The sequence below is a fragment of the Pelecanus crispus genome, chromosome 4, assembly GCF_030463565.1.
Source record: "Pelecanus crispus isolate bPelCri1 chromosome 4, bPelCri1.pri, whole genome shotgun sequence".
In the NCBI taxonomy this organism is placed as follows: Eukaryota; Metazoa; Chordata; class Aves; order Pelecaniformes; family Pelecanidae; genus Pelecanus; species Pelecanus crispus.
The window spans coordinates 87,247,416-87,270,452 of NC_134646.1; the positions used below are offsets into that span (position 1 = coordinate 87,247,416).

General features: G+C 65.8%; 2 protein-coding genes across 2 annotated transcripts; both read left to right on the forward strand.

Annotated features, from left to right (window-relative positions):
- The first annotated feature begins 228 nt into the window (after positions 1–228).
- Positions 229–1,442, forward strand: AP5S1 (adaptor related protein complex 5 subunit sigma 1). The gene is made up of 2 exons (XM_075709635.1): positions 229–416; positions 587–1,442. The coding sequence occupies exons 1-2, from the start codon at positions 229–231 to the stop codon at positions 1,011–1,013; spliced, it is 615 nt and encodes a 204-aa protein (XP_075565750.1). The 3' UTR covers positions 1,014–1,442.
- Positions 1,443–11,666: 10,224 nt separating this feature from the next.
- On the forward strand, positions 11,667–18,538 carry LOC142593493 (RING finger protein 145-like). The gene is made up of 10 exons (XM_075709887.1): positions 11,667–11,835; positions 13,204–13,312; positions 13,395–13,486; positions 14,953–15,188; positions 16,165–16,340; positions 16,461–16,601; positions 16,834–17,016; positions 17,237–17,384; positions 17,554–17,910; positions 18,017–18,538. Exons 1-10 carry the CDS (start codon positions 11,667–11,669, stop codon positions 18,536–18,538), a joined length of 2,133 nt encoding a protein of 710 aa, XP_075566002.1.
- The last annotated feature ends 4,499 nt before the right edge of the window (positions 18,539–23,037 follow it).

The window sequence follows — 23,037 nt, forward strand, 5'->3', positions numbered from 1 at the left end:
CCCTCCCAGGCCCTACTTCCTCCTCCTACCCCGCCCACCAGCCCCTCCCCGCCAATCAGCGCACCGCCCCGCCTAGCCTCCGCCAATCACTCGCAGCGGCTTAGGCGCCAAACTTCCCGCCCCTTGTCCTCCTCCACCAATGGCCGCTGCCACTCCCTTCCCTGTCGGCCAACCGCTGCTGGCTCCGCCCCTCCTCCTCTTCACGTGACGAGGGCCGCGGGTGTTGCCATGGTGCGGGCGTTCATTTTGCTGGCGCTGGGGGGGCCGGGCCCTGCACCTTGCCGCGTCCTTTACGCTCGCACCTTCGGGAATTCCGCCGGGAATTCCTCTGGGAATTCTCCCGGGACCCTCCCTCACCCTGGGGGTCCCCCCCGGCAGCGCCTCCGTCGCAAGGAGCAACTGTTGGTCGTGGCCAGGTACCCGGGATACACGCATGTACAGGCCGCGGGGGGGGGGGGGGGGTCGCCCCATGGACCCCATTTTGGGGGGGTCCAGGGCTCGGCGGGACCCCCTAATTGAGGGGGTCCCGCTGTCCCCGGATTAGGGGAAGGGGTCTTAACGCAAGGGTCCCCCCCTTCTCTCCTAGGCAAGTGGCCTCCCAGTGCCGTCTGCTTCAGTCATCCTCGGGGCGCCCGTCGGCCCCCCAACTCCCCCAGCTCCCCGACGAACCGATATCGCTGCAAGATGCCCCGGCAGGACTTTTCCAGCTGCCCCCCGGAGACCCTTTCCCCGAACGGGTGACGGTAGCCTGGTTATCGGTGTTGGCCCTCGCTTTCGCCTTGGTTTGCGACCCTCAAGAGAATCTATCCTTAGCCGAAATCACCCTGCGCCGCTTGGCCCCTCGCCTGCTCGCCTCCCTGCGCCTCCTCGGCCCCGGTGCCGACGTCCTGCTCCGACCCGAGACCGCCGACATCCTCCTTGATCGTCTCCTGCCCCACGGCCAGATGCTTTTCCTCAACGAACGTTTCCTCCAGGCCGTGGACCGGGAGATGGGCATCAAAGCATCCCGCTGAGCTACAGCCGGCATCCCTGCCTGGCACCCCCTGATATTTCAAGGGGGAGAGAGAAGGGAGGGATCCGAGACGGTCACCAAGCCCCAGCAGGATGGACAGGAAAATCAGCTCAGGAATAAAGAGCAACGAGTCAGCAAAGAGCAGGTTTTTAATCCGTTTATCCCCCAGGATGCCATCACGGGAGGGCTGGGGAGCGCTAATAGCTGTCCCGATAAAAATCCACACGGAGGTGGGACGGCACCGCGTTCCTGCACCGCTTTGTGCGCACAGGAGAGCGGGCGATGGTTCTGCAGGGCTGTAAATGGATGTTAAAAAAGAGGTGCTTCTCCTGTGGGTGTTTCTGCAAACATTTCGCCCATCAGCCTGGAGGATGGATGGGCTCCGGGTGCCTCCATCCCTTCTGCGTGAGGGACCCCGGGTTGGGGTTTCCCCAGCCAGGTGCTTTGGAGCAGGAGGAGGGTCCCCAGCGGGGGAGAAGCAGCCGTGGGACAGGACGGCTGGCGATGGGGTCCATCCACTCTGGGACAGGAGGGACCCCAGGGGGCACGGAGCAGCCACGGGGGTGCAACCGGCCATGGCGCATTGGGGGCAGCGGGGTGGAGGATTAAATAAATGACCAGGCAGCGGGGCAGGCCGCGGCTGTGCGGCTGTGCGCCTGGCATGGGGCATTGGTTGTCCCCAAATGATGCCGCTCGGGACGGGGGGGACACGTGTGACAACCTGGGAGGTGGCAGAAGCTGGCACCCACCCACCTGGCTCTGCAGGGTGCCAGGAGAGCCAGGAGCCACCATGCCTGGCTCTCCCACCACTGCCGTGGTGCTGGGGACGGGCTGGGTGCTGCATCGCCCGGGTTGGCCCTGCGGAGGGGTTGTTGGGGAGGGGCTGGCCCCCAAAGCGCTTCCCCCCGTAAGTGCACCAGTAAAGCTGAAACGCCCGGGGAGCGGCGCTAGGCATCGGCGGTGCCGGGCTGCAGCCGTGGTGGTCTCTGACTGCAATGCCAGGTGGGATCCGGCCGGGCACGCCAGTGGGTGCTGCAGGCGCAGAGGGGTCCCAGCACCCCTTCCCACCGCTCTCGCAACGCGAGGGGATGGATCCATTCCTCCTACGGCACTCGCGGGACCCCCATGACACAAGAGCTGTGGGCACCGTGGTTGATGCCAGCAAAGGTCCCCAAGGCAGGGCAGAGGGGCTGGGGGGGACCTCCCTGCGTCCCGGGGGCTGTGGGGATGATGGAGCCAACCCTGCCTCGGTGGGGAGGGTGAGAGGCAGCCGGGGAGGTGCAGCGGGAGCAGTTTAATCAGAGCTCTCGGTGCGGAGGGGCAGCACCGGGATTGTGCTGGGGTCCGGAGCAGCGGCGGTGGCAGTGGTAACAGCATCATGGTAGGAGCTTCAGGGAGGAGCGGAGGTTCCTGCAGGGCTCATTCGGCACGTGTGCATGGGGCGAGCGTGCCAGCAGTGGTGCCGGCAGCGTGGCGTCAGGGCCCGCTCAGGTTCCTCTTGCAGATCCAGAGGAAGGTGAAGTTGCAGTTATGGTCGTTCCAGAGGCCATTGCCCACGGGGTGAATCTGGGCACAGCTCTCCCGGCCCCACTGCCCGTGGTCCGTGCTGTCTGGCTGCCCCACTGCCCAAAAACTGCCAGGGCAGAGCGGGGTCAGCGGGGGGGATGCCAGGGGTGCCAGTCACCCCCCCCAGCCCTGCTCACCTCTTGGCCTGGGAGTAGGCAGTCCCGTCCACCCAGCGCCAGGAGCCCATGGGGTCCGTGGCCACCAGCCCGATCCAGTAGGATCCTCCCCTCGCCTCCCGCGCCAGGTAGTCCTGCGGGACAGGGCACGGGTGCGGGCAGGAGGGTGCACAGTCAGGAGGGGACACGGGCAGGAGGCTGCACAGGCAGAAGGGTGTGCGGGCAGGAGGATGCACAGGCGGGAAGGGAGACAGGCAGGAGGGGACGCAAGCAGGAGGGGACACGGGCAGGAGGGGATGTGGGCAGGACGGCATGCGGACCAGGAGGGTGCGCGGGCAGGAGGGTGCGCGGGCAGGAGGATCCACAGGCAGGAGGATGCACAGGCAGGAAGGGGACATGGGCAGGAGGGCATGCGGACCAGGATGGTACACAGGCAGGAGGGGACACGGGCAGGAGGGCATGCAGACCAGGAGGGTGCAGAGGCAGGAGGGGACGTGGGCAGGAGGGCATGCAGACCAGGAGGGTGCACAGGCAGGAGGGGACGTGGGCAGGAGGGCGTACGGACCAGGAGGGTGCATGGGCAGGAGGCTGCGCAGGCAGGAGGCCGGGAGGAGCAGGCAGCGGCAGGGCAGGCAGGAGAAGGCAGCGCTGGGCGCTGCAGCCCCGCGCACCCACCTGCTCCTCGGGGCTGGTGATGGAGGTGAGGTGGGAGTGCGTGGAGCGGCAGGCAGCCTCCGCCTCGCTCCAGGGCTTCGGCTCCCCCGAGAAGAAGTAGATCTTGCCCTGGTGGTACCGCCAGCCCAGGGACAGCCCCTGCAGCCACCGTCCTGGGGAGCGGGCAGCCGTGGGGCCGGGGTGTCAGCTGGGGGGGCCGGGGCAGCCCGGGGATGGGTGTCACCCCCCCATAAACCGCCCCCCCAGGGACGTTACCGAGCTGCTCCTTCCGCCTCTGCGTCGCTGCTGGGCTCTCACCGGGGCTCCGGGAACCTGCGTGGGGTCAGGGAGGGGAACCGGCAGCGGCCTGCCTGCTGCTCCAGGCAGGGGCTGGGGACAGGGGCTGTGGGCAGGGGCTGGGGATGGCGCTGGAGGGCAGGGGCTGCGGGCAGGGGCTGCAGGCAGCAGCCTCGGGCAGGGGCTGGAGGGCAGGGGCCACAGGCAGGGGCTGCAGGCAGGGACTGGGGATGGGGCTGCAGGCAGGGGCTGGGGACAGGGGCTGGAGGGCAGGGGCTGCGGGCAGGGGCTGGAGGTCAGGGGCTGCAGGCAGGGGCTGGAGGGCAGGGGATGGGGATGGGGACAGGGGCCACAGGCAGGGGCTGCAGGCAGGGGCTGTGGGCAGTGGCTGTGGGCAGCAGCCTCAGGCAGGGGTGGCGGGCAGGGGCTGGGGGCAGGGGTCACAGGCAGGGGCCGCAGGCAGAGGCTGGGGACAGGGGCCATGGCCAGTGTCTGCGGGCAGGGACCACAGGCAGGGGCTGGGGACAGGGGCTGTGGCCAGGGGCTGCGGACAGGGGCTGCAGGCAGGGGCTGGGGTACCGGGGGCAGCCCCAGGGTCCCACTCACCGTCGGGGTCAGGCAGCAGAGAGGCCCCAACTTCTGCCAGCTCTGCCCGTGCTGCCCGCAGCTCTGCCTGGCTCTGCAGGTCTGGGAAGGGCAGGGCAGCGGCTCAGCACCGTGCCAGGGCTGCCCGCCGGCTCCCCGCCCCTGCCAGGCATCACCGGGACCCCCCAGCAGCACTTACGCAGGGTGATGAAGGCTGCCAGGGTGGCCCCCAGCACCAGGACCACCCCGGTGCCCACAGCCAGGACGGTGCCCAGCACCCAGCGGGATGTGGCTGGAGCAGACCCGGGCGCCAACGCTGCGGGAGAAAAAACAGAGGTGCCCTGAGCTGGGGGACCTGGGCCAGGGAAGGAAGGGGCGCAGGCAGCTGCCTGCTCCTGCCTGCAGCATCCCAGCAGCCTTACCTCGAGCAGGGCTGGGCGGGTAGCGGATCTGCAGGCTCTCGTACAGGTCTGGCCCCGCCGTGGCCATCCTGGGCAGCCGGCCCGGCATGGGGAGTCGCGTCCTGCTGGAGCCTTGGCGCACGCCGGCGAGGGCAGCCCAAAGCGCCAGGAAAGGGAACCGGGCAAGCGGGCACCCGCAGCAACTTGTGGGTGCCAGTTCCTGCCGCTGGCCAGGGCGTCACACGCGTCCCCCCTGCCCCGAGTGGCATCATTTAGGGACAACCCCCCTCATGCAGGGGACATGGCCACGTCCCAGGCCTGCACCAGGGGCTCCCTGACCCCCACCCCAGCCTTTGACCCTGTGGTTTTGTCCCAAAATGCAGCTCGGTGGCCATTTGCGTTTCCCACCCTCAGACACAGAAATGTGTGGGAACCTCTGGATGGGAACCGGCTCCCTGGTCCCGGCGAGGGGGATGCACCCAGCCCAGCATGCCTGGCACCGCGGTGCTCCCAGCCCTCGTCCTCCTCATCTGGCCAGGAGGGCAGGCAGCCTTCAAACGGGGCCGGCAGCACGCCGTTGCCAACAAGAAGAGCTGTCGTCGTCATTATTTTATTATTATTACCATCATCATCATCACTGTTACATTGGCAATGTGCAGGGGCAGCGCGCTGCCCGGCTTGGAAGCCATGCGGAGGGCACGGATGCCCGGCAGGATCCGTGCCGGATCGTGAATGGGGACCGGGAGAAGCTGCGTGTGCTGGGAGCTGCGATGGGCACCTCCCGGCAGCACCGTGCGGGCTGGAGCTCCCCGCCGGCGGTGAACCCCAAAGGGGGGCTGTGCCCAGGAGGGGGTCACCCCTGCCGCGGGGGCTGCTCGGGGCTCCCCAGCTTCTCCCAGCACCGAGCCTGGGTGCTGCGGCGGGGCAGCCGGCACCACCACCCATGGCACAGACCTCGCCGGTGCCAGCACCGCACCCTCCCCAGGGCCCCGTGTGCCTGCGCTCTGTTCCGGAAACACCAGGACATCGTATTGGGTTTGGGTTTCCCCACCCCCCCGCCCTGTTTTGGCCCAAACCACAATCATGTGTGATGCAGCTGCTGGAAATAGCTTCAGCTGTGCAGAAACAGAGTTTTTTCCGGCAAATGGAGAAATTGCCAAAAAGCCCAGGGGTGTGTTTCCACCCAGCCTCCCCTGCACCCCTCGGGCACGCGTCTGGCCCCGGGGCTGCGCCGGTGGCCCTGCCGTGGGCCAACCTTCATCCTCCTCCTCCCCTGCTCTTCCCCGCTCCCCCTCCCCAGGGCACAGACCCCCCTGGCTCTGCCACCACCAGCTGCAGTGACGGTGTCATCCCTGGCACCCCCTGAGCTCCAGCCGAGTCCCCGGCTGGCTCAGAGCCGGCTGCCAGCACCGAATCAGAGGCAGCCGTGGGTGCACCGGGATGGCGAGGGGCCACCGCCGAGGGTCCCTGCAGCCGTGCACGGCATTTCTCCAAGTTCTCCACCTCGCCTGCAAGCCCTCACCCTTTCAGCTGCTTCATTTAATTTTCTTTTAACACGTCTTTCCCGTCAAAGTGCCCTTCTACGTATCAGCTTTTGCGTTCAGAAGACTTTTGGGTTGGGCTCTGCAGCAGAGCTGGGTTTTGCTGGTTCTCTCTTGAGCCATCCTCTCTGCAGCCAGCCCCAGAGGGGACAGGAGCAGCAGGGCTGAGCGCAGTTGAGGGGCTCCACGGAGCCCGGACCCCCATCCCCGGCAGTGCCTGGTCTCCTCCTGCTTGTGCCGAGGCCCATTTTTCCAGGAACGGCAGAGCAGGACGCACAGACAGTTTCCCGACGTGCCATGGCTGAGGTCCTACGTGGGACTGCGAGCATCATTTCTGCATCAAACCTGGTTTCGCATTTCATAGAATCATCAAATCGTTTAGGTTGGAAAAGACCTTGAAGATCACCCAGTCCAACCATTAACCTAACACTGCCAAGTCCACCACTAAACCCATTAAGGGCAGAGTCATAATTAATTTCATGTTTCCTGGCTTGGTGGCTGGATTATTTTTTAATTAAAGTAAAAACTAGGAATCACTAAGGTTGGAAAGGATCTCTAAGATCATCAGTCCAACCATCAACCCAACACCCCCGTGCCCACTAAACCATGTCCCAAACTGCCACATCTGCCCGTTCTTTGAACCCCTCCAGGGATGGGGACTCCCCCACTTCTCTGGGCAGCCTGGTCCAATGCTTGGCCACTCTTTCTGTGAAGAAATTTTTCCTAATACCCAATCTAAACCTCCCCTGACGCAACTTGAGGACATTTCCTCTTGTTCTATTGCTTGTTCCTTGGGAGAAGAGACCAACACCCACCTTGCTACAACCTCCTTTCAGGTAGTTGTAGAGAGCGATAAGATTTGTGAGTCTCTGGGGGATTAACTTAATTGTCCTGTCACTGCGCTGGTATTTTCTGCCCCAGCAGAGACCCGCAGCCTCTCTGGTTTTCCTTGACATTCTGCAGTCAGCAGCCATCTCCGCTCATCACTGCTGTGGCTCTACTCTGCCTTTCTCAGTTGGGCTTCCAGTCCATAAAGGTTCTCTGCTTAGACTGGACATAAGGAGAAGGTTCTTCACGGAGAGGGCGGTCAGTCACTGGAACAGGCTCCCCAGGGAAGTGGTCCCAGCACCGAGCCTGTCAGAGTTCAAGGAGCATCTGGACGACGCTCTCGGTCATATGGTTTAGTTTTAGGGAGTCCTGCGAGGAGCAGGGAGTTGGACTCGATGGTCCTGATGGGTCCATTCCAACTTGAGATATTCTACGATTCTGTGATTCTACATATTGACATCATAGTATTTAATTTATTGGGCTGCGCTGTGCTTTTCTGCCAACACAACTCCATCATTCCTACATAACATGGATATGGACTGTAATGCCTTGAGTCTTCTGTTTCCTACCTGAGTTTTTATGAATTTTTTCAGGGATACAGCACCACCAAAACCGGGAGTGGCATCGGATGGAGGCTCTCACCCATTCGGAGCTGCCGGGGCTTCCCAGGGTGAGAGGATACGGCCACGGTTTGCGGTGTTGTGAAATGGGGTGAGTCAAGGCTGATGTTCCCCAACACCCACCACCAAGAGGCTGGATGATGCTGAAGAAGTGGCTGGAGGAAGATGAAACAGCCGGGGAGGAGGAAGGAAGCCAGCTCGTCTGCGGGTTGCACAAACAGTGAATCATAGAGTCATAGAGTATCTCGAGTTGGAAGGGACCGATCAGGATCGAGTCCATCGCATGGCGAGGAGCAGGGTGAGGAGCGGGGAGTTGGACTCGATGATCCTGGTGGGTCCCTTCCAACTCAAGATATTCTATGGTTCCTTGACTACCTAAAACTAAACCATGTGACTGAGAGCATCACCCAGATGCTCCTCAAATTCTGCCAGGCTCGGTGTCATGACCACTTCCCTGGAGAACCCGTTCAACTCTAACAGTTTGATGTTCTTCTTCTATTGAGGCGCCCAAAACTGCAGCTGGGACTCAAGGTGGGGCTGCACCCGTGCAGTGCAGAGTGGGACAATCGCCTCCCTCGTCTGGCTAGTGATGCTGGGCTGGATGCAGCCCAGGGCACAGGCGGCCCTTTGGCTGCCAGGGCACACTGTTGACCCCTATTCAACTTGCCATCAACCCAAATCCCCAGAGCTCTTTCCGTGGGGCTGCTCTCCAGCCTCTCGTCCCCCGGTTTGTACATATACCCAGGATTACCCCGGCCCAGGCGGAGAATCCGGCTCTTGCTCTTGATAAACTTAATACAGTTGGTGATTGCCCAGCTCTCTCATCTACCCATATCTCTCTGTAAGGCCCCTCTACCCTCAAGGGACTCCACAGCTCCTCCTAGTTTAGTATCATTGGCAAACTTAATCATAGAATCATTGAATTGTTTCGGTTGGAAAAGACCTTTAAGATCACCCAGTCCAACCATTAACCTAACACTGCCAAGTCCACACTAAACCCATTAAGGGGAGAGTCATAATTCCATGTGTCCTGGCTTGGTGGCTGGATTATTTTTTAATTAAAGTAAAAACTAGGAATCATTGAGGTTAGAAAGGATCTCTAAGATCATCAGCCCAACCATCAACCCAACACCCCCATGCCCACTAAACCATGTCCCCAGGTGCCACCTCTGCCCGTGTTTTGAACCATTCCAGGGATGGGGACTCCCCCACCTCTCTGGGCAGCCTGTTCCAATGCTTGACCACTCTTTCCGTGAAGAAATTTCTCCCAATATGCAATCTAAACCTCCCCTGACGCAGCTTGAGGCCATCCTGCACTGAAACGGGAGGAGAAGAGCCCTGTGGGGCGGCACACACCCCTCTGGCAGTGCGGGCTGTGCCCGCCGCTCTGCTTCCCGGTGCAGCGCGGGGAAAATCCGCTTCAGCCGTGGGAGATGCGCAGATAACAGCGCTCGGGGGGGACGGGCGCAGGCTGGGGCTGTGGGGTTTGGAGGATGTCCCCCGCCTCCACGGCAAAGGGAGCTGCATCCCTGGGCACGAACGCTCTTGCAGGACACAAATCTCTGCTTGGGCTTTGACCGTCCCTGTCCCGACCCAACCTGAGGGGGCTGAGCGATTCCCCAGGGACGCTGGACCCCCTGCAGCAGCATCGGAGCAGGGGAGCTGGAGAAGACAATGGCAGAATGGGCTGGCACATGCCTGGGATGTCCCCATGCCACGGCAGCAGCTCCGCACTGGCACCTCTGTGCGCTTCCAGCTCCCGCCTCGCTTAGAATCATAGAATAGAATTATCGAATCGTTGAGGTTGGAAAAGCCCTTTAAGATCACCCAGTCCAACCATTAACCTGACACTGCCAAGCCCACCACTAAACCAATTAAGGGGAGAGCAGCAATTTCATGTGTCCTGGCTTGGTGGCTGGATTATTTTTAATGAAAGTAAAAACTAGGAATTGTTAAGATTGGACAGGACCTCTAAATTTACGATTAAAGATCAGCTCCCGGCTTTCCAAGCACCCACAGCATCCCCCCCGCCCTCCACCACCGCCACCAAGCCATGGGCACCCAGGTGCAAAAGCAGCCTGGGGTCTCTGGGGTCTCCCTCCGGTGGTCTGGAGTCTCTGGGGTCCCCCAGGCATGGGGACAGCCAGGGACGCCTGTGCACCCCTTCCCGGCCACATCCTGCTGCGCAGCCCATGGGACAGCTGGGGGGTCCCCGGCAGCGGGACTCTGCCATCCGCGACCCCCCCTGTGCGCCCCAAGGCCAGAGGAGGGTCCGTCCCCCCCAGTTTGGCAGCTTTGGCCTGATGCTGCCCTGGGGGGGGACCCCAGATCGTCCCATGGGATCCCCCCCCCATGCCTAGCTCACCCCCAGGTCTCCAGCCATTCCCATGGGATCCCCCCAGAACCTCAGCTGACCCCTAGCACCCCAGCCATTCCCATGGGATCCTCCCAGAACCCCAGCTGACCCCCAGGACCCCAGATATTCCCATGGGATCCTCCCAGAACCCCAGCTGACCCCCGGGACCCCAGATATTCCCATGGGATCCTCCCAGAACCCCAGCTGACCCCCAGCACCCCAGCTGACCCCCAGGACCCCTGCCATTCCCATGGGATCCTCCCAGAACCCCAGCTGACCCCCAGGACCCCAGCTGACCCCCAGGTCCCCAGCCATTTCCATGGGATCACCCCAGCTGACCCCCAGGACCCCAGCCATTCCCATGGGATCCCCCCAGCCCCAGCTGACCCCCAGGACCCCAGCTATTCCCATGGGATCACCCCAGCTGACCCCCAGGACCCCAGCCATTCCCGTGGGATCCCCCCAGCCCCAGCTGACCCCCAGCACCCCAGCCATTCCCATGGGATCCCCCCCATCCCCAGCTCAGCCCCAGGACCCCAGATATTCCCACGGGATCCCCTCAGAACCCCAGCTGACCCCTAGCACCCCAGCTGACCCCCAGGACCCCTGCCATTCCCATGGGATCCCCCCCAGAACCCCAGCCGACCCCCAGCACCCCTGCTGACCCCCAGGTCCCCAGCCTTTCCCATGGGATCCCCCCCAGCCCCCAGTGACCCCCAGGACCCCAGCCATTCCCATGGGATCCCCCCTATCCCCAGCTGACCCCCAGGACCCCAGAAATTCCCATGGGATCCCCCCAGCCCCAGCTGACCCCCAGGTCCCCAGCTGACCCCAAGGACCCCAGCCGATCCCGAAGGACACCCGACGCCCCCCAGGTGACCTCCCCGGATCCCAGAAGACCCCGCTGGAGCCCAGATTACCTCAACCAACCCCAAAGGACCCCACCTCACCCCAGAGGGACCCAGCTGATCCCAGGTGACCCCACCTGATCCCAAGGGATCTTCAGGCGACCCCTGAGGGCCTCACACGATCCTTGAGGCCCCCAGCTGACCCCCTGGGGCCAGGGGACCCCAGCCTCCCCCAGGGACCCCCGCCTGCCTTGATGCCCTGCAGCACTCACACCCCCCAATTCCCCTATCAAAATGGCGGCCAGAGCTTGCCCTCACCGTCTGCCCTCACCCAAGATGGCTGACGCGGGGCTGGGCGGGGCGGAGGGCGTGACGTCACCGCAGGGGGCCGCGCCCCTCTCCAAGATGGCCGCGCGCGCCCGCGCACTGCCCTTACCCAAGATGGCGGAACACGTCGGGGAGGAAAGCGCGCTGCGCCCTCTTCTAAGATGGCGGCGGCGGCGTCAGCGCGGCGCCCTGGCGCAAGGCCTCTCCGCTGGGCGCTGGGCGTAGAGGCGGGGCGGGAGAAAGCGAAAGTGGCGGAGGGAGCGAACGGCGACGGAGGCGGTGGCGGCGGCGGCGGGAGCGGGAGCGGGAGCGGGGCCCTCCCCGCCCCGGCGGGAGGCGGCCGGGCCCCGGCGAGTAGGCGCGCCGGGCAGACGGGCCCCCTGCTGGGAGCGGGGCGGGCGCCCTCTGCCGGGCCGGGGGAGGCGGCGGCGGCGGGGGCAGCGCCGGGGGGGCCCCCCCTGTGTCCCCCCCCGGGGCCGGGCTCCGGGACGCGGGGACCCCCGGCCCCGCGGGCCATGGCGCGGCTGGAGGCGGTGGCCAACGTGGCGCTGCGGGTGCCGGGGCTGGCGCTGCTGGACCTGCTGTACCGCTGGGACGCGGCGGCCATGGCCGAGCTGCTGCGGCCCCGCCGCGGGGAGCCCCCCCTGCTCCGGCCCCCCGCCCTCCGCGGCGCCTACTGCCTGGGTGAGGGGGCGGCGGGCGCGGGGGGGCCCGGGGCTGGGGACACCGCGGGGCAGGCTGGGGACACGAGGGGACACCCCGGGGGGGGACAGGTTGGGGACACGAGGGGACACCCCGGGGGGGACAGGTTGGGGACACCCCAGGGGATGGACAGGATGGGGACACCCCAGGGGGGACAGGTTGGGGACACGAGGGTCACCCCAGGGGGGGACAGGTTGGGGACACGAGGGGATCCCCCAAGGGATGGACAGGTTGGGGGGACACCAAGGGATGGACAGGCTGGGGACACGAGGGGACACCCCGGGGGGGACAGGTTGGGGACACCCGAGGGGATAGACAGGTTGGGGACATGAGGGGACACCCCAGGGGATGGACAGGTTGGGGACATGAGGGGACACCCCAAGGGACAGCCAGGTTTGGGACACCCCAGCTGACATCCCAAGGGGTGGACAGGTTGGGGACATGAGGGGACACCCAAGGGATGGCCAGGCTGGGGACACAAGGGGACACCCCGGGGGACAGGATGGGGACACCCCAAGGAATGGACAGGTTGAGGACACCCCAGGGGTGGCCAGGCTGGGGACACAAGGGGACACCCCAGGGGTGGACAGGTTGGGGACACACCAAGGGATGGCCAGGTTGGGGACACGAGGGGACACCCCAGGGGATGGCCAGGCTGGGGACACCGCACGGGATGGCCATGTTGGGGACACCCCAGGGGACATCCCAGGGGGTGGACACATTGGGGACACCTCAAGGGATGACCAGGTTGGGGACACGAGGGGACATCTCAGGAATGGACAGGTTTGGGACATGAGGGGACACTGAGGGATGGACAGGTTGGGGACACCCCAGGGGACATCCCAGGGGGTGGACAGGTTTGGGACACCCCAGGGATGGCCAGGCTGGGGACACGAGGGGACATGCAGGGGCTGGACCTGTTGGGGACACAAGGGGACACCCCAGGGGATGGCCAACGTGGGGCCACCCAAAGGGATGGCCATGTTGGGGACACGAGGGGACATCCCAGGGCCTGACCAGGTTGGGGACACGAGGGGACACTTTCAGGCATGGCCATGTTTGGGGACACAGTGGGGACACCCTAAATGCCAGCCGCGTTTGGGCTCTCGCTGTCCCCTGCTGTCACCCACTTGGCGTGGGGCTGTCCCCAGGGCTGGCGGGCACCGCATCCCCAACCTTGTACCCCTCGGCACCACGCGTCCCATGACATGGGGGGGTGGGAGGTGACCCATGCGCGGTGACGGCCGCGTCACCGGCGGGGGCTGCCTGGCTGGACACAGTGGGGGGGATCTCGGGTGGGGGGCAGTTTCGGTGGGGCCACCTCACCCCCCTGTCCCCTCCATGCCACAGGCCACGTGCTGTGCGTGGTGGTGCTGGTGCTGCCAGTGCGCTCCCTGGTGAAGCTCTACCTCCACCTCCTCACCGCGCTGCTCCTCGCCGTGGGGCACGCGGCGGCCAGGTGAGCCCGGGGGGCCGGCGGGGGCTGTGCCGGGGCGCGGCGGCGGGGGGGGGTCCCGGGTGCTGAGCTGCTCTCCCTGCAGGGACTACGTCCACCGCGAGCTGGAGGACGGCTTCCAGGGCGCCGTGTACGGCGACGCCGCTGCGCTCGGCCGCTTCGCCACCGCCCTCGCAGGTGAGCCGGGGCGGGGGGTCCAGCCCCCCCGAAATGTCCCTTGCCAGGGGATGGGGGGGTGGCAGTGGGCAGGGTGGGGGTCTCCTGTGCTGACCCGGCTGCGGGAGCTGTCACCCGTGGGATGGCATGCTGGGGACGCCCCAAGGGATGGCCAGGCTGGGGACATGAGGGGACACCCCAAGGGATGGCCAGGTTCGGAACACTCCAGGGAACACCCCAAGGGACAGCCAGGTTGGGGACACCCCAAGGGACATCCCAGGGGTTGGACAGGTTGGGGACATGAGGGGACACCCCAAGGGATGGCCAGGCTGGGGACATGAGGGGACACCCCAGGGGTGGACAGGATGGGGACATGAGGGGACATCCCAGGGAGTGGACAGGTTGGGGAGACCCTGAGGGATGGCCAGGTTGGGGACATGAGGGGACACCCCAAGGGATGGCCAGGTTGGGGACACCCCAAGGGATGGCTAGGCTGGGGACACGAGGGGACGCCCCAAGGGATGGCCAGGCTGGGGACACAAGGGGACGCCCCAGGGGATGGACAGGTTGGGGACATCCCAGGGGACATCCCAGGGGGTGGAAAGGCTGGGGACATGAGGGGACACCCCAAGGCATGGACAGGTTGGGGAGACCCCAGGGATGGACAGATTGGGGACATGAGGGGACACCGCAGGGGTGGACAAGTTGGGGAGGCCCCAAGGGATGGCCAGGTTGGGGACACCCCAAAGGATGGACATGTTGGGGTCATGAGGGGACATCCCAGGCAACGGCCAGGTTGGGGACACCCCAGGGGACACCCCAGGGGGTGGAAAGGTTGGGGACACCCCAAGGGATGGCCAGGCTGGGGACATGAGGAGACACCCCAAGGGATGGCCAGGTTGGGGACACCCCAGGGGACACCTCAGGGATGGACAGATTGGGGACACCCCAAGGGATGGCCAGGCTGGGGACATGAGGGGACATGCCAAGGGATGGACAGGTTGGGGACACCCCAGGGGACACCCCAGGGCATGGACAGGCTGCGGACACCCCAAGGGATGTCCAGTTTGGGGACACGAGGGGACGCCCCAGGGGATGGACAGGTTGGGGACATCCCAGGGGACATCCCAGGGGGTGGAAAGGCTGGGGACATGAGGGGACACCCCAAGGCATGGACAGGTTGGGGAGACCCCAGGGATGGACAGGTTGGGGACACGAGGGGACACCCCAGGGACATCCTGGAGTGACATCACCCTGGGGTGACGATGGCACGGCTGAGCCGGATCGCCCGCACCGCCCGGCATCGAGCCATGGGGATGGACGCAACGCCTGGGGGGTTCCCTCCCCCCATCCCCCCCCATCCCGGTGCCTGCCCCAAGCCCCCTCTCCGGCAGCCGGCGCGCGGTGGCTGTGCCGGGGGAGCCGGGGAGGGAGCACGGGGGTCCCGCGTCCTCCCGCGTGCCCAGGCGTCCCTGTCCCCTCCGCAGGCCAGCTCTGCCTGTGCACCCTCTGCGCCCTCCTGATGAGGAGCCGGCGGCCGTGGCTCTTCGCTCCCTCGCTGCTGCCGGTGCTGGCTCGCCTCTGCGGCCTCCCCCTCCACGCCCTGCCCATCCTCGGCACCTTCGCCGCCGTCCTCACCGCTCTGGAGGTGCTTTACGTCCTCGGCTCCCACGTCCTCGTCCCCTTCCAGCTGGCCGCCGCTGCCTGCTGGGAGGTTGTGCAGGTGAGCGGGGTGGGGGGCTTTGGGAAAACGGGCAGAGGTGGCACCTGGGGACATGGTTTAGTGGGCATGGGGATGTTGGGTTGATGGTTGGGCTGATGATCTTAGAGATCCTTTCCAACCTTAATGATTCCTAGTTTTTACTTTCATTAAAAAATGATCTAGCCACCAAGCCAGGAAATATGAAATTATGACTCTGCCCTTAACTGGTTTAGTGGTGGAGTTGGCAGGGTCAGGTTAATGGTTGGACTGGGTGATCTTAAAGGGCTTTTCCAACCTCGACAATTCCATGATTTTATAACGTGTAGATGCAGCACTTTGGGACATGGTTTAGTGGGCATGGGGGTGTTGGGTTGATGGTTGGACTGATGATCTTAGAGATCCTTTCCAATCTTAATGATTCCTCGTTTTGTTTTCATTAAAAAATAATCCAGGCATCAAGCCAGGAAACATGAAATTAATTATTCCTCTACCCCTGATTGGTTTAGTGGTGGACGTGGTTGTGTTAGGTGAATGGTTGGACTGGATGATCTTAAAGGTCTTTTCCAACCTAAACGATTTGATGATTTTATAATATGTAGCCGTGGCACTTTGGGACATGGGGGTGTTGGGTTGATGGTTGGACTGATGATCTTAGAGATCCTTTCCAACCTTAGTGATTCTATTCTAGTTTTACTTTCATTAAAAAAAAAATCCAGCCACCAAGCCAAGACACATGAAGTTAATAATTACTGTACCCTTAACTGGTTTAGTGGTGGACTTGGCAGTGTTAGGTTAATGGTTGGACTGGGTGATCTTAAAGGGCTTTTCCAACCTCAACGATTCAATGTTTTTATGATCCTATGCTGAGCCCAGCTTGATGCGGGGTCAGCTGCAGGGCTGTCCCCTTGCACAGCCAGGCCCCCCCGCACCCTCCCTGCCCCCCACGTGTGGGGCAGTGGGCTGTGGGGCAGCCCCACTGAGCGTCCCATCCCCGCAGGCGCTGGAGGTGTACCGGCTGGTCGCGCTGGGGGTGTCACTCTGGAGCCAGCTGGCCATCCCGCTCCTCTTCCTCGTCTTCTGGCTGGTGCTCTTCTCCCTCCGGCTATCCTCCTTCCTCGCCTCCTCCAGCAGCCCCCTGGCCCAGCAGGGCCTCCTCTTCCTCCTCCTCAGCAGGTAGGAACCGGGGCAGGCAGGAGGTTGGGGAGCTCAGCCTTCCTCGGGAGGAGGATGAGGAAGGGCTGGGGCTCCGGTTTATGCCGCCGGCCCCTGCGCTCACCCCGGGCTCCGTCGCAGCGCGGCCGAGTGCTGCAGCACGCCCTACTCCCTCATCGGCCTCACCTTCACCGTCTCCTACCTCGCCCTGGGCGTCCTCAACCTCTGCAAGTTTTACCTGCTGGGCTTTGGCGCCTTCCAGAACGGCAACGTCATGCACAGGTGAGCCCACGGTGGGGGGCGCGGGCAGGCGGGGGGCGCGGGCAGGCATCCCCCCTCCCAGCCCCATTTGCACGCAGGAGCCCGGCACGGGGTAGGGGGAGGACGGGGGTGTCAGGAGGGATCTGGGGACCGGGATGGGAGCAATCCGGTCCCCAAGGGGTGACCAGGGCATGGCACGCGCGGTGCCACGTGCCCGCGGCTGCCGGCCTCATGCCCCCCCCGCTCCTGGCAGGGGGGTGACGGAGGGCGTGACGCTGCTGCTGCTGGCGCTGCAGACGGGGCTGCTCGACCTGCAGATCCTCCAGCGGACCTTCCTCCTCAGCATCATCCTCTTCATCGTGGTGACCTCCACGCTCCAATCCATGATCGAGATAGCTGATCCCATCGTGCTGGCGCTGGGGGCTTCCCGCAACAGGTACCCGGGGGAAGGGAGAGCAGCAGGATCTGGACCCCCGGGGGGGTGCGTGGCGGGGAGGGGCCAGGCTGGGTCCCCTGTGCTCCCCGCGCCCTCGCTGCCCGTTTTTGGGCAGGATCGGTGCCAGCGGAGAGGGCTGGAGCGCCCCGGGGGCCGTCCCGGGATGGGTGGGCGCTGCTCCCGGGGTGGGCACGGCCCCGCTGAGCTGTGCCTCCCCTAGGAGCCCCTGGAAGCATTTCCGCGGCGTCAGCATGTGCCTCTTCTTGCTGGTTTTCCCTTGCTTCATGGCCTACAAGATCGCCCACTTCTTCCACCTGGATTTCTGGCTGCTGATCCTGGTCTCCAGCTGCATGCTCACCTCTTTGCAGGTATGGCAGCTCCTCTTCCCCACGACCGGGGTCTCGCTGGGCCCCCCGGGGTGAGCACCCCATGCCCACGACCCTGCCCCGGTCACCTTCGGGGACACTGGGTTGGGGGGGGGCGTGGGATCTGCCACCCGGCCGCCGTCAACGAGGCGCCCATCCCGCCGCTCACCAGGTGATGGGCACCCTCTTCATCTACGCCCTCTTCATGGTGGAGCTGCTCCAGGACACACCGCTGGAGCGGATGGACGAGATCATCTACTGCGTGAACGCCGTGAGCCGGGTGCTGGAGTTCCTGGTGGCCGTTTGCGTGGTGGGCTACGGCACCTGGGAGTCCCTTTTCGGGGAGTGGAGCTGGATGGGCGCCTCCGTCATCATCATCCACTCCTACTTCAACGTCTGGCTGCGCGCTCAGTCGGGCTGGAGGAGCTTTCTGCTGCGTCGCGAGGCTGCCAAGAAAATCAACTCCCTGCCCCGGGCCACGGGCGGCCAGTTGCGGGACCACAACGACGTCTGTGCCATCTGCTTCCAGGTCAGCCCCCTCCCCTCGCCGGCACCCCCGCGGCACCGGGGGACCCCGCTCTGGGCAGCCCCGGGGGTCCCGTGCCCACCGGGTGACGTCCTCTCCTTGCCCGCAGGACATGCAGGTGGCCGTCGTCACCCCCTGCAGCCACTTCTTCCATGCCACCTGCCTCCGCAAGTGGCTCTACGTGCAGGACACGTGCCCCATGTGCCACCAGCAAGTCACGCCGGCGGCCGCCGAGGAGAATCCGGCTATCGGGAGGGTAGCTCGGCCGGCGCCGGTCAGCGGGGATGTGGTGCCGGAGGACGGAGGAGCCGCCGCGAGCCCAACCCCGGCTCGGCCTCGCGAGGATGGGCTGCCCGGCGGGGACGGCGTGGGCCCGGGCCAGGGGGACAGCGGGGCTTCCCCGGACCATGGGGCCGGGGTCCTCGGCCCCCACCGCCTCGCTCCTCCCCACGCCTCCGCCCCCCAGGAACAAGAAGCGGGTGCCGTCCCGCACCCCCACGGGGACCCTCGCCCCGGCGTCCAGGGCACGCAGGATTTGTCCCCCTCGCCCACCAAGCCGGACCCTTTTGCCAGCCCCGAGCTTGCCGCAGGGGACAGCGGGGACTCCCACAGCGGCCCCCGCCCCTCCTAGCACCGCGGATTGCCGCCATGGTGCCGGGGTCCCTCGGTGGGGGCTGTGCCAGCCAGGAGCGGGGCCGGGACCCCGCATGGCACCAGCGTCCCCAAGCACCCGCATCCCCACGGACTCTGTTTTTTTTTTTTTTTTTTTGCAATAAAGCCGGAGCTGAAGCGGCTGTGCCCAAGGGCCGGGGCTGCGCCTCTCGCCCACCCCGTGCCAGGACGGTGCCCCGTGCACAACGTGTCCCCGGAGGGGGACAGGGCTCTGCCGTGGGCATGGGGAGGGTGGGCACCTGATGGGTGCGCGGTGGGTGCCCGGCTGCCTTCTGGCCTTGCCCCACTAGATGGCACGGGTGGCACATGCCGGCTGGCTTGGCGTGGGTGGCAGGGGGCTTGGGGAGGGGTTTGGGGTGGTCCTGGTGTGAATCTGGTGTGGGATGGCGTGGGTCTGGCACGGGATGACATGGGCTTGGCATGGGTCTGGCACAGGATGGTGTGGATGTGGCATGGGTCTGGCATGGGATTGCGTGGACATGGTGTGGGTCTGGCATGGGATGGTGTAGGTCTGGAACGGGATGGTGTGGGCTTGGTGTGGGTCTGGCACGGGATGGTGTAGGTCTGGCATGGGATGGCGTGGGCTTGGTGTGGGTCTGGCATGGGATGGCATGGGCTTGGCATGGGTCTGGCACAGGATGGCATAGGTCTGGCATGGGTCTGGCACAGGATGGCATGGGTCTGGCATGGGATGGTGTGGACGTGGTGTGGGTCTGGCATGAGATGGTGGGGGTCTGGCACGGGATGGTGTGGTCTTGGCATGGGTCTGGCACGAGATGTCACAGGCTTAGTGTGGGTCTGGCACGGGATGGCACGGATGTGGCATGGGTCTGGCACAGGATGGCGTGGGTCTGGCACAGGATGGCGTGGACATGGCACGGGATGGCGTGGACATGGCGCAGGTCTGGCACAGGATGGCGTGGGTCTGGCACAGGATGGCGTGGACATGGCACGGGATGGCGTGGACATAGCGTGGGTCTGGCACAGCATGGCGTGGGTCTGGCACGGGATGGCGTGGACGTGGCGTGGTCGCCTTTCCCAGCTCTGCTGCCAAACCCCTTTCCCCGTGCCCATCCTCGTGCCGGGATGGGGCCGGGGGTCCCCTCTCCAGCCCGGGCACCGCTGGGGACAGGTCAGGGCCCCAGCCCTGCCCGGGGTCCCCGTCCTCCCCCCGCCCCACCCCAGCCCCCCGGGAGGGGATGCTCGGGGGCCGCATCCCGGCTGTGCGGGGGTCCCCAGCTCCCTGCTTCGGGGCGGACCCAGCCCTCCCGGCAGCAGCGGTGCTGCCCGCAGGGGAAGGGGGGTCCCAGGGCAAGGGGGGGGGGTCCCTGGGGAGGCACTAATGGGCTCCCCCCTTCCAGCTCAGCCCCACCCTGCACTTAGGCTCCCGCTGGCAGCTCCCATGGGCCCCGCAGTCCATTAGCGGAGGGAGAAGCCCGGCCGTAAAACCCATCTGGGGTGGGGGGAGCGATGGGGAGCCCCCCCTGCACCCCCATTCCATCCCCCTGGAGCCCCGGGGTCCCCGCCTGCTCCCTAGTGCCCCTCTGCCCGCAGCAAGAGGGTGTGGGGGGCCCTGTGGGTGCCCCTGGGTGGTGGTTTCGGCGCTGCCGGCCCCCCCCGCCCCAGTGCTCAGCCTCGCTGGCTCCATTAGGGTCCATTACCGGAGCCGCGCCGGGGAACAGGGTTCCCCACAGACCCCGGCCCAGCGGAGGGACCCGCATCCCCTGGCACAGCTCAGCCCAGCGCTGCCTGGAAATGGGAGCGGGGGGGGCAGGGAGAAGGTCTCCCCCCGCCCCCTGCTCCACCCGCAGTGCGAGCTGGGGGGCCCTGCGGTGGTGGCCATCGCTGGGATGTCTGGGCAGGGTGGGGGCGTGGATGGATGGGTGCTGGGATGGAGGGGGCATGGACGGGTGGACACTGGGATGGATGGGGGCATGGACAGATGGACACCGGGATGGATGGATGGACACCGGGATGGATGAGGGCATGGACGGGTGGACACTGGGATGGATGGGGGTATGGATGGATGGACATCGGGATGGATGGGGGCATGGACAGATGGGCACTGGGATGGACGGGTGGACACTGGGATGGACGGGGGCATGGACAGATGGACGCTGGGATGGATGGGGGTATGGATGGATGGACTCTGGGATGGATGGGGGCGTGGACAGATGGACACCAGGATGGGTGGGGGCATGGACGGATGGACACTGGAATGGATGGATGGACACCAGGATGGATGGGGAGTATGGACAGATGGACACTGGGATGGATGTAAACATGGACGGATGGATGCATGGATGCTGGGATGGATGGGGGCATGGACAGATGGACACCAGGATGGATGGATGCACACTGGGATGGACGGGGGCATGGATGGATGGATGCTGGGATGGAAGGACGCTGGGATGGGTGGATGGACACCAGGATGGATGGAGGGCATAGACGGATGGACGCTGGGATGGATGGGGAACATGGACAGATGGACACCAGGATGGATACTGGAATGGACAAGGGCATGGACAGATGGACACTGGGATGGATGGATGGACGCTGGGCTGGGTGGCTGCGTCAATAATCGGATGTCCGGTTTCTGCAGGAGCCATCGCGGCCGCACCGGCCCTCAGGAGGCTCCGGGTGATGCTGGGGGGTGCTGGGTGGGCTCTGGGGGGAGGGGGTGTCTGTCCGCAGAGCCCCCCCCCACGCAGGCGCTGCATGGCCGGAGGGAAAAGGGCGCAGTGTGGGGAGATGGCACTCGGCCGTGCTGCAAGAGCGGCTGCCCGCGGCGAGGGGCTGCCCGGGGGTCCCCGCGTGCCACCCTCGCTGCTGCTGCCCACAACCCGGCTGCTCCCACCGTGGGGCCGGCATCCCCCTCCTGCAGCTGGAGCTGTCGTGGTTCGGGATTCCTGGCTCCATCGGCTGCTGGAGGCCTCTGCTCCCCCCCGGGACCCCCTGGCCTTCCCCGGAACCCCCCTGGCCTCCCCTGGGACCCCCTGGCCATCCCTGAGCCCCCCCTGGCCTTCTCCAGGACCCCCTGGCCTTCCCTGGAACCCCCCTGGCCTCCTCTAGGACTCCCCTGGCCTCCCCTGGGACCCCCTGGCCTCCCCTGGAACCCCCCTGGCCTCCCCTGGGACCCCCTGGCCATCCCTGAGCCCCCCCTGGCCTTCTCTAGGACCCCCTGGCCTTCCCTGGAACCCCCCTGGCCTCCTCTAGGACTCCCCTGGCCTCCCCTGGGACCCCCTGGCCTCCCCTGGAACCCCCCTGGCCTCCCCTGGGACCCCCTGGCCATCCCTGAGCCCCCCCAGCCTTCTCCAGGACCCCCTGGCCTTCCCTGGAACCCCCCTGGCCTCCTCTAGGACTCCCCTGGCCTCCCCTGGGACCCCCTGGCCTCCCCTGGAACCCCCCTGGCCTCCCCTGGGACCCCCTGGCCATCCCTGAGCCCCCCCAGCCTTCTCCAGGACCCCCTGGCCTTCCCTGGAACCCCCCTGGCCTCCTCTAGGACTCCCCTGGCCTCCCCTGGGACCCCCCGGCCTCCCCTGGGCTGGCAGCGCTGGCTCGGCAGCGGGGGATCCAGCAAATGCCTGACTCCTCAGCCTCCTCCGGGGCCTTCCCCAGTGGGCAAGGGTCCCCGGGGCACCGTGCATCCCCCCAGGGCCGCAGCCCACCCCGCTGGGTGCTGGGGTCACCCCAGGAGGGGCTGGGGTGGGGGTGTCTCCATGCTGCCCCTGGGGTCACTGCCCCCTTGGGTGCAGCAGCGATGCAGGGGCTGCAGGCAGCTGTGCAGGGCTGGCACCCCTCTCCCTGCCTGTACCCTGCTCGTACCCTGCCCGCACCCTGCCCATACCCTGCCCACACCCTGCCCGTACCCTGCCCGCACCCTGCTCGCACCCTGCCCGTACCCTGCCCATACCCTGCCCGTACCTTGCTCGCACCCTGCCCGCACCCTGCCCGCACCCTGCCCATACCCTGCTCGCACCCTGCTTGCACCCTGCCCGTACCCTGCCCGTACCCTGCCCGTACCCTGCCTGGCAGGGCTGCACAGCGGGGAGGGGATGGGGACGAGCCCCCTTCGCCGTGGGGCTGCTGCGGGGAACGGTGACGTGGGGGGCTGAGACCCCACTGGCTGTGCCCCAGCAAGGGTCGTGTGCTGGGTTTATGGGGGGCACTGGGGGTGATTTGGGGGGGGGGGTCACCTCTCTGGGGTACGCTGAGGGACACCCTGGGGGGGCTCTGGAGTGCGTGGGTCCCGTGTGGGGCATCTCAAGGGGCCTGGGTAGTCACGCTGGGGATTTTGGGGTGCTTGGTGGCTCCTTGGGGTCACTCCGAGGGGCTCGTTGGGCATCACCGGGGGGGATCCTGGGGGTGCCGGGGACCCAAAGGGGGTCTCTGCGGGGGGTCCCCCCAGGCCTCTCTGGGGCGTCGGGAGGGTGCAGAGGGGTCGCGCTGGCTCTGTCC